This window comes from Neophocaena asiaeorientalis, unplaced genomic scaffold (assembly GCF_003031525.2).
Source record: "Neophocaena asiaeorientalis asiaeorientalis breed wild unplaced genomic scaffold, Neophocaena_asiaeorientalis_V1.1 scaffold226, whole genome shotgun sequence".
In the NCBI taxonomy this organism is placed as follows: domain Eukaryota; kingdom Metazoa; phylum Chordata; class Mammalia; order Artiodactyla; family Phocoenidae; genus Neophocaena; species Neophocaena asiaeorientalis.
Genome location: NW_020173037.1, coordinates 4537270 through 4548518, shown reverse-complemented (window position 1 = coordinate 4548518; position 11249 = coordinate 4537270). Strand labels below are relative to the sequence as shown.

The 11249-nt window shown below is 46.1% G+C and overlaps 1 protein-coding gene across 8 annotated transcripts in view; it reads right to left on the bottom strand.

Annotated features, from left to right (window-relative positions):
- Window positions 1–3167: 3167 nt before the first annotated feature.
- Window positions 3168–11249, bottom strand: part of LYN (LYN proto-oncogene, Src family tyrosine kinase) — an 82805-nt gene continuing 74723 nt past the window's right edge. For all 8 annotated transcript variants that reach the window (XM_024742675.1, XM_024742678.1, XM_024742673.1 and 5 more), the window contains one exon: window positions 3168–4624. In XM_024742675.1, coding sequence (XP_024598443.1) covers window positions 4422–4624 — 203 coding nt within the window. In that variant the 3' untranslated portion in view covers window positions 3168–4421. The remainder of the gene's footprint in view (window positions 4625–11249) is intronic.

Below are 11249 nucleotides of genomic sequence, written 5' to 3'. Positions count from 1 at the left end.
GATGTGCGTCTGATCAGAGAGTATGTTAATGACTCTGTTGTTTCAAACAGATGCATAAATACTTTGCATCCTGGAACATGGCTGCATCAAATGAGTTTTGAGTAACCACAACCCCCACGTCGTCTATTTGAACTGGACTCACCACTGACGCTGAAAGGTCTTGAAAGGTCTTGCCTGCCCTCCAAGCCCTCTGGCCCGTCCCCTTCGCCACAAAAGCCCCAAATATTCCAAACCACGTTTTTAAAGAACTCATTTGGTGGTAAAACCTGATCCAGAGCTATTTATAGGCTATATTCATCCCACTTCCTATGAGTTCAGGCATTTTTCCCTGCAGAAATGTTTTATTTGATTAATGGTTTCTTCTCTAGTGTTCACTGAGGGTTTGCCACCAAATAGTCATTGTATTAACCTCTTAAATAAAAACAAAAACAAAAAACAAACCTTAAATCAAAAACACATCTGACCCTGAGGGTAGCAGATGAGGGCTTAAGGACTTGTCTGAGCCCCAGCATAAGTGTAATTTAAAAAAATTCACAGATTGTTTTCTTGCTTTGTGGCACGGTATTGACTTTTGGTGCTGTAAATAGAGCCACCTTTGGTTCTAGAAGTTCTGTATTAACATCGCACATTGGCCAATCCAGATTGTATCTGACAAATCTCTCCAACGGCCTAGAGATGGAAGCCCCCAAGACTGCCCCCATCATTTCCAGATTTAAGGGAATATTCACTCTCACTCGGTGACCATCTTGGGAGCCTTGGGACATTTGGGGCACTGGCTCCTACTCAAAGAATTTAGATTCTTTAGAACACAGGAAATTAAATCGGAAGGCTTGCCTCCTACACATTTACCATATTAGAACTTTCTGGGATACAATTTTATCAGTTTAATACAGCTTCATGATATGAAATGGAGCACAAATGTTATCAAAGCATTTTATTCAAAAGCGTAGTCTCTGTAAGTTGTCTTTTTAAAAAGTGTGAATGGTGAGTTAAATTATTGCGTGACTTTCCTCCCCAAATTAAAATTTTTAGAAGGAATTTCCTCACATCTGTGTGGACTCCAGTGGGGCATTTTTAAAGTAATTCCTTTGCCCACTTAGATTATCCAACTGAGTCAGGATTATTCCACGGTAAAGGTATTTCACTTGTTTTATTTTGCAAGAAAACATGAAGAGAAGCCAATCTATTCCTTTTGTGGCCCTGAATGCCTCTGATTTCTCAGCCATGCAATAGTGACAGTACCATTCAGAACTTCAGGAGTGATTGTGTGAGTTCAAGGTAACTTTTTTAAGAGCCAAAGCACAGAAGAGAACAAGGAGAGAATGGTGGGTGTATGGGTATCTTTGTGTATTTGTAGTCATCATTCCCATCAGGAAGAATGGCCAGGTGTCCTCAGTTCATCAGGTAGTCAAAGTGTAGAGATAGAGAACTGAAGTCTCATTCAACCAGCAGAAATAGAAATGAAGATACAGAGAGGAAAGGTGGGTGGTGTGAGCTCATCTGAGAGATGCTCTGGGCAGAGAACACAGGAAGCTTGGATGTGGAACATGGCAGTTAAAATCATAAGGGTAGGGGGCTGAGCAATTGTTTTAATTCAGTGAAGCCTGTCAGATGCTGGTGTTTTGCTACTGAGTACCTTTCAGCAGCTACTGCCCAGGATGTAGTTTGTTTGGGCAAAGGGAAAGCCTTCACCACAGGCAAAATGAGAAATGAGCTTATACTTGTGTTTCAGTGCCCTTGATCTATCCCACTGTGTAAGCAAGTAAATACGGCTCCTCCTTTAACTGACCCCCTTCTACACTCTTGGGACAGGAGTCAAGGCGTCTGTGGTGTACGTAGAGTGTCCCCTAAAAGAAGGCCTGGACATGCTTTCCCAGTGGGATTCTGACAGCACCTCGGGAGGCCTTCTTGGAGGGGCTACAGAAGTACCAAGTGTCCCCTCCTCCTCGGGACACGTGTCAGGCCTCCGAGCTTTACTTTAGGTTCTGTGAGCTTCCCGTACCTAAGGAAGGAAAAAGGCACATTTCCTCCTCCTTCTTCCTCCTTTTTGACTACATCGTCCTCAGGGAAACCGAACTATCTGGGGAAAGAGAAGGTTCTTTTGAGCAGATCACTTTGCAATATGGGTCAAAGCTGGGGGGTGGCTCTCAAGCCTGGGCATCCATTATACTAACCTTAAATTCACTGGGAAGCTTTTCAAGTACACTGACACATCCCCTCCCCGCTCCCCCAGGGCAGAACAACAGAGTCAGTGTCTAGGGGTGGGGGGAGGGTTCCGGTTTTCAAGTTCTCAGTGACCTGGGACGTGAAGATGTAAGCCAGCCTGCACGCCTCTGCACACCGAGATTAAACAAACACCTACCCAGCCCCTGATTCTGCCTGCCAGGAACCCTAACGGTGCGTGCTGTCCACCGAGCACCCTGTGTATGGGCACAGGCTGAGAGTAAGCCAGGAGGCCCGAGGTGACGGAGGAGATGCCGGAAGCAAAGGAGCACAGACTTGACCGAGGGGGACAGTGGAAAGTAAAATGGCCAAAGGAAGCAGAATTGTGAGGAGAAAAACACGGTGAAGATGAATTTAGTAATTTCTTAGAGACTTCTTTTTGCTTTAGGGATTCCTTACACTTTCTCTCCACGCTGGGTCACGTGTGTGATTCTGAACTAAAGCGTGAACAGGTGGGTGTTTGTAGAAGATGCGCCGTTGGCGAATCAGGTGACCAGCTATGCCGGCATTAGATGATAATAGTTCATCTGTGTGGAGATGGCTCTTGTGAGTTGAGAATTTTAGACTGTTTTAGAAAGGACCGTTTTTTTGTTTTTTTAAAAAAAGATCACACGGGAAAAGAAGTTAAAATTTAGGGAAAGCAAAATATTCCATCCCTTTCCCCAGGCACCCAACACCTAGGCAACACAAAGTGAAATTGTAACGGTGCTTGCTGAGCCTGTTTGAAAACAAATCCTGTTGGGCCCCCATAAAGGGATAAACAGCTGTCCAGCCCAGCAACTCCTCCGTTCTCCAATCTGAAAACACTCAAAAGATGGAGGTAGAACCTGTACACAATTTTTTATAGGATGTGTCCAATGGAATCACCTCTCATCCCAACCCCACCACCTGGTACTCATTTTTATATTGATGACAGTAGGAGATGTTAAACACCAGGGAAAAGCTTCACGTTACTGGGCCGGGTGTATTAAAATAAAATCAAAAATTGAAATATTAGGTATATACACAACAGCATAAGTGAAATGTGATGTGATATAGCATTTTCCAGTCAAAGCTTTTACAGTAGAAAAATTGAATAAACAAAACCTCTCGTCTCTCTCGCTCCAGCGGCTCAGTTGAGCCCCCTGACTCATTTATTTCCCATCGTATCTTCATATAAATAGTCTCACACAGACCTTACACAGTTTAGAAAAGATTGCTGAATCACAAAAACAGCCCCCAAATATGGCATTGTTACTTTCTAGAGTATGACTAAAATGAATACTTGATCATTAAAACAATATTCAAAATCACTTGAAGCAATAAAGAAAATTCTGATGTTTTGTAAGGCCCTAGACGTTTCTGCAGAGATTGGAATCTTATTGTTCTTCCAAACTACATTGTCCAAAAAAGTCTGGATACAGGAGATTGTGGAGTTGAAAAGCTGAACTGTTGAAAAGTATTCCTTCTTCTGGCAGAGCAGTTTCTAAAGCTCCTTTCCAGGGTGGTCTGGGCAAACCCCGGCTGCTGCGGGGGGCGGTCCATGTCGCTTAACACGGCTGCCCTGTCTGTTTGCAGGTGACACTTTCAAGGAAAGAGACCCCCTTTTCCCAGCTGGGGTTCTGAGCGGCCTCCACCAAAGGAAACTGAACAGTCTCAGATTGCGGGAGGTGGGAGATCACTGAAATCTGGGAACCACACTGAAGCTTCTGACTTTACCTGCAAAGTCTAACAGGTTGGATTAGTAAATTTTTTTTTTTTTAAACAAAGAAGCTAAAGCATAGAGAAAATACAAAGAAGCGTCGTGAAAGGCATATGGTTATTTTACTTTCATAAATGAGTTTAGCTGTGCTCCTGTCTGGGATTTACTGAAATGGCCTCTGAACCTCTGAGTCACACACCCCCTTGTAAACACGAGGCCGATATGGGTGCACTTTTGGTGGGACAGGTGTTGTCTTCTCAGAAGCCCGTGTCCAGGGGTTGGTCTAGCGAGGCCGGACTGCCCACGGGGAGCAGGCCAGGCCACGCACTGGTGGGCAGTGGCCCTTGCGAGCAGAATCCTTTCCCATGGGGGGTGTTCTTCCTGAGTGTTAGCCTTGTGTGTGGGAAGCAGGGGTGGCCGGTGACCCCAGCCCAGGAAATAACTAGTGAGCAGGGATTGTTACGTTTTCCTTCCTAAGGAGGCAGCCGTCCCGTGAGTGGCCTGAGTCCCTTGCGCCCTAAGGCTGCTGCTGGTACTGGCCCTCCGTGGCCGTGTAGAAGTCGTCCAGGACGCTCTGCAGGTAGTCGAACGTGGGCCTCTCCTCAGCCTTTTCTTTCCAGCACATTTTCATGATGTCGTAGAGCTCGTCCGGGCAGTTCTCCATGCGGGGCATCCTGTAGCCCTGCGACAGGGCGGTCATCACGTCGGCGTTAGTTCTCCCTGAGGCCGAGAAACCACAGGTACCATTTAGAAGCCTGACCCAGGCTCACGCGCTGCAGTGGTACCCACCTCCTGCATCTGTGGTTGAAGCAAAGCTTCGGAGGCTGCCATGGGCTGAACTGTGTTCCCACCATACCCTCCCCTGCAAACTCCTATGTTGCACTCCTAGCCTCCAGGACCTCAGAATGTGACTGCATTTAGAGCTAAGGCCTTTAAAGGGGCGATCAAGTCAAAATGAACCCTTTAGGGTGGTCCCTAACTGCCTCTGACTGGTGTCCTTGTAAGAAGAGGAGATTAGGAAAGGTCGGGGGAGACACGTGGAGAAGACGGCCGTCTCAAGCCAAGGACAAGCCTCGAGAGAAAGCAAGCCTGCCGACACCTTGATCTTGGACTTGCGGCCTCCAGAACCAGGAGAAAATAAATTTCTGTCGTTTGAGCCACTCAGTTTGTGGTATTTTGTGCTGGCAGCTCTGAAAACTGGTACAGAGGCTAAGGACATTTCTGTAAGCGACGAAATAAATGTTAGTACGAAGGCGATCAAGGTACCATTCAGTTGCCAAAGTGAAAACAGGCAACCGTGGTAAATGGAAGACAAAGTGAGTTCTAATGACAAAAGGACACTGGACTTGACAGACCTCGTGAATGAACAGCCCAGTCCTAACACTTAATCTCACTTTCTTTTGTAGTATTTTCTTCCCAGCTTCTACCTGTAATACCAAAAAGATCATTTTCCCGTACAGTATCTCCTACCGATACTTTTTCAAAATTAGCTTTTCATCGTAAGTGTACTTAAAGAAGTCAGGATCCTTAAGTCAGCAGGACCAATTGTTTAATCCCCACTCCTCAAATGGTCCCGGCCTTCAGTACTGTAAGAGGCAGAGTCCGCCAGGCTGTGGGAAAGAGCACATCTCAACAGCCGGCGAGGTAAGCAGGCTGCCCGCTCTTCCTACGGGGCTCTGCAAGAGAGCTGACCACGGAGGATGGCTTTTACTGTGGTCACATGTCTCAGGGCAGTTCAGATGCTGAACTGTCCATCTTTGATACTGAGAATCGCTTTAAGGCAAAAAAGGTCATTTTAATAACATTTTCCTCCAGTGCTAAAGTGGGATATCGAGACATGCTCATTTGGCAGTTCTAGCAGGACTTATCCACAGCTGGGTGTTTGGCCTATTTTGTGGCTACCTCATTCTGTAGGGACATGGGCTCCTCTAGTGAGGAGCTGTACCTCTTGTGGAATATTTTCACGCGTAGAATACATATAATATCTGGCACACGGGGAGCTCCATTCACCCCAACCATTCCCTTTCCATAGTTATCTCCTTTCCATAGCCATAGATTTTACCACTAGTGGTCACTGGAAAGATCCTAAAAGATAACTAGACAGTTTAGGGGAAACGTCTTTGACTTGATTGGAAACAGACCCTTCTTTTGAATTTATTCTCAAATCCGTGTTTTTCAAATTGTACGTCACCACCCATTTGGGATCACTAAATTGATTTTGGGGGAGCTACCAGTATTTAAAACTATAGGTTACCAATATAACAGAGTGAAATAGAAAAGATCAGAGTGCATTGTACATGGCAAAAGTCAGTGTGGTGTTGTGAAACTTTTGTTTTATATATGGAGCGGGTTTCTGTCTGTTTCTTACTGTGGGTCATAATCAGTGACCTCTGAACTCCTTTGCCCTTAACTAACCTTTCTTCTTCTAAGGACACAGTGACTGAAGGGCCCTGCCTGGATTTAAACCCCTGAAAAGAGACACGATTATTTCTGTCTTGGAAGAGCCCTTGTTTTTGAAATGGGAAGATCCAAGCCAACCTTATAACTGTTAAGATCTCTTGAAAGTTGTTTACACGGTGAATTAATTTTGCTCAAGGCTACTTCTGCAACATCATCTTCAAATATTTGCGTAACGGGAATGTTCTAACTGGAACACTTCATTTGCTTCTCATTGCTTGAAGCCAAGGGGCTGATTTGCATCGCTTTCTTTAATTGGGCTCCTGGTCTCCATAAATTATGTGGCTTCAGCATTGCTCTGGCTTCTGTAACTAGCCAAGCTCACTTGGATAAATTTCTGAAGAAATATCCGTGTTTACTTCTACATGGGCGTTGGGGAAAGTTCTGGGGTCCTGGCAGGAGGATTAATATCCAGGATAAAGGAAACATCAGCTGGACCTGCAAGGCTGGGTAGGAATACCTCTTTCACCTCCTTCCTGGAGAAGCCCCAGTTGCATAAAAGGTCAGAACGTGCCCACAGAAGATAAATAAACCTTTCTAGGGCCCACGCTGCTGCACTGCAGATTTTTTTCTTCCTTGTTCTTATATGTTCTCCTAACTCCGAAGAACTCTCTCAATGATGCAGAGGAAGGCCAGGCACGCTGGGGAATCTGACTTGATAAGAGGAATAAAAAGAAGGAAATCTGAAGTCTGTCTTTTTATGTACAAGTAAATCTACCAACAAAATACGGCTATCAATGGACAAGTCTGTTGGAAGAAAGAAAGAGAGGAGAGAGACCTTGACCGAACCCTAAGATTAAACCCGGTGCTGGTCTGTTGTGAGGTTGAAGAAAGCAAACACCCACTGGCTGGTGATCTTTAAAGGCAAGCAACTTCATATTCCATCCTCCCTCCTTTCGACAAGCGTGTAGTGAGTACCTCCTACGGGTCATGAGCTGGCACTAAGCTCTGAGAGGTACAAAGATGACTAAGGCAGAGTCCTGTCCTCAAATGGCACACAGCCCAGTGGGGAAGCCAGCTCAGGAGACGGAGCTGGGGGGTGGGCAGGAGGTGACATCTGGAGTCGGTAGGAATTGGCAGAGACTACAAGTTGGTGAGGGAGCAAGGGAGGGAGAAGAACGCAGTAGAGCAGAGATGAGAAAAGGGACGGGGGTTAGCGACAGGAGACAGAAGCCTGGGCGCTCCAGGAACCAGGACAATCTTTAACGACAGAGCGAGCCTGTATGTGTGAGCAAAGGAAGTACAGCCGGCCCGGGACCACAGGCTCCCGCCCAGTGGCAAATTGTTTTTTTCTGAGCGTTGCTTGTGATGGAGCGTTGGCAGCACGGTGAGTTTCCTGATTCTGGTTCACATACAGCTTAACATGCTACAGATACACCTGGCAAGAAGCAGCCAGAGAAGACACAATGCTTCCGAAAGCTTCGTCTTTTTCAAACCTCCTTTCTCTTTATAAGAGCGAAGCAAAACAAACCCCCAACCACAAAGATCCCCTCTAGTTTCTTTAGAAAATTGCTACACAAATATGACTACAGTGTTGCTTTTAAGATAGTGAAGGATCTTTTTGCCCCACCTCCCTTTTTCCCTTTAATTCATCCCCAAACAAAAAGAGAACACGAAAGAGAAGAACGGCGTCTCTGATGTAATCGGGAGACACCTGTCAGCCAGAGGCAGAAGTGGTCTGAGCCCAGAGGAGGAACGTGACCCGAGCGCCCGCCAGAGAGGAGTCAGCAGTGGATGTCTGGTCACCACGTCTTGGGACGGGGCACTCTCGGGCTGAGGTCGGTGCTGCAGGGAGGCCTGGACCTGGAACCCGCCTCGCAGGTGCCCAGGATAACGCCGGAGGGATGGAAGGAGAGAAGCTCCAGGCCCAGTGGACGGGGTGCAGGGGTCGCGGAGGACACTGGGAGCAAGGAGAGTGAGGTGCACCTGGCCCGGGCCACAGCCGGGCTGCACCTGAGTGAAATGAACCCGGCACAAAAGGACACATACAGTACGATTCCACTTACAGGAGCGCCGAGAGCAGTGCAATTCCTAGAGACGGAAGGTAGAACAGAGGTGACCAGGGGCTGGGGGGGCAGGCGGAATGGGGACTTAGTGTCTAATGACCCTAAGGACCACAGTATCAGTTTGGGAAGATGAAAAAGTTCTGGAAATGAATAGTGGTGATGGTCGCACAGCACTGTGAATGTACTTAATGCCACTAAACCATACACTTAACAATGGTTACGATGGTAAATGTTATTCTGTGTTTCTTTTACCACAATAAGAAAACCCACAACAACAGCAAAGAAAGACGCTGACGTCCGCTCCCCAGGGCACCTCCGGAACGCTGATGGCCAGGCGGTGCTCCCACCGGCAGGGCCTGGAAGATCCTCTTCAGAAGGAACTAAATAGTGCCAGAGAACAGACCTGAAGATACTGCCGGGTGAGGATGCTGGCAGTGAGCCCGGTGGTCCAGAGGCCCTTGTTCCCACAAGACGTCTCACCGAAGCAAGGGGGAGAAGGTAAGCCTCAGAGGAGGACAGAGGACAGGATGACAGGGACAGAAGCGTAGACAGGGGGCTCTGACGATCACCCCAGGAGGTCTACTGTCCTACCAGTGAGTGATTTGGAAAGAGGCAAGGAGCGAATTTTCAAAGCAGCAATATACGAAAACTTCCCAAAATCTACGGCTACAAGTTTCCAAATCAAAAGAATAAAACAGGTACCGAGCATGACATAAAAATGACAGAAATGTCACACCAAGGTACATGGCCATAAATCTCAGGGACAAAGAAGGATCTCGAATGCTTCCATAGAGGAAACGGGATCCTAGGGAGGAGATAGGTACAGAAGCCATCAGCCTTCAGGGCAGCCACTCGGAAAGCTGAGGTCAGTGGAAGACGTTGCTTAAAATTCTAGGTGAGGACGTTTGGTGAACTAGCATTCGTAATATAAACAAATTTGGTAACTGGACTTATTTAGCTGTTTAAGTATATTTAGGGCACGAGTCTCTCCAGAAGAAGTCCTATTTGGAGCGGAGTCTATCTTCTAGGTATGAACTAGAAGAATATTATCTTTGATGCCTCCAATTTTCACGAGACAATCTCCAAAGTCGAGCATGCAACAATCGTGATCTATTTACTCACTCGATGTCCCCACCCATGAGGAGAGAGCGCTTCACGGCAAGAGCTTTCGGTCTAGGGGCTGCACATTTAAATTCATAGCTAGGGGCTACACATTTAAAAACATAACAATAGAATGCGGTTGAAATGGACTAACAGTAAATGAAGACAAAGGAGTTTTGAGATTTGCCCCAAATACAACGACTAGGTGCAAAGCCCTTTCCTAAAAAGCAGGTGACAGAAAAGCCCTTTTCTACATTACATCCCATGTGCACAGAAGTTCGTGGTGCCAGCTGTGCCAGTTCAGAGCGTCTATTCAACGAGTAGGACTGCAAATGGGAAACGACACTCTCGTGCTCCACTAGCACTTACTTCGTATTTGACGACCAGAGTTTTGATAAGTTTATTAACAGCATTGTACATTTTATTCTCACACTCCCAGGGTCTGTTTTCTGTGGCTGCTATCCGTTTGGGCATCCAGTCACTCTGTGTACTTGGTACAGCTCTAGTTATATACGCCTTGATATTCCTGGGATGTCTCTGACGGATGCACCAGAAGTTGAGAACAGTGGCTGCCTTGGGAGCAGGGGTTGCGTGGCTGCAGACAGACGCACCTGTCACCTTACACCTCTTTGTACCTCTTGGACTTAGAACCGTGTGACCATATTCTTATTTAATAATAACTAAAATGGAGGAAAATCTTGCCTTAGGAAATAACAGTCTGCGTATAATATTTAGAACTATGAACAGCAAATGTTAGGATAAATAGCCAAGATTCCTGAAAGCCAGTGCGTCTCAGGAGCCGACAAGAGTGAGGCCCCGGGGGCAAGTTTCCATCAGAAGCCTTTTGCACTACCTGATTTTTTAAATATATTTTTTAGACAAGAAGTAAAATATTTAATAAAAACATACTTGTAAAAAGTTAGCCGCTTCAGGAATTTATCAAGAAAACAATAATGTAACCTGTTATTTCATTACTCAAGGATAGTAACATTTTGATATACTACACCTTTTAGTCTTCTGTTTTCCTCTGTTCATTTTAGAGGAGACTTTCTTATTTCTTTTCTGTTTTTATTCCCCTTTTCTTTCTCTTAGCGCCTTTTTATTTTGCAAAGCTAGGCATATAGCTTCTAAACCACAAAAAAAAGAGACATATCCAGCACTTTTCCGGGTAAAGAAAGTATTCTCCGATAACTTGTCAGTGGGCCTGTCGTAAGCAGTTTTATAACAGTGATGGAACTGGCATGTACTGTCTATGTTCACCAGTTTCCATGCTCTCTATGGATCGAGTCCTCTGATAATTAAGTAAGTAGGACTGTCCGCTCTGTTCACATGTCCTAATGCTAGAGGCTCTCATAACACACAACGCTTGTGACTGGGAAACCTCATCAACCCAGAACTCCCGAAAGGATGACATATCCCTGGTCCTATCAGAGGACAAGAGACTGCAGAATAGACCAATTGATGCTCTCTGGTTGGTCCTATCAGGTTTGTGTGTGTGTGTGTGTGTGTGTGTGTGATCCTCACTGCTTTTCTCCTGGTTATTTTATAATTTTTATGGTTTTTCACCCCAAGCATTTTCTAATCGTGGGCATTGAGCACAGCAGGTCAGACTGAGAAGGCCGGGATTCCGCAGCGGCTCTGCCAGGAGCTCGTGATGCAGTTCTGGGCAAGAGTCCCCTTCTCAGAGCCTCAGGGCCTCGTCTAGCACCTCACTATGGAGCATGCAGTACATACCACACACCATGTGTGAGGCTGTATGTTTATCTGATCAGATGTCATAT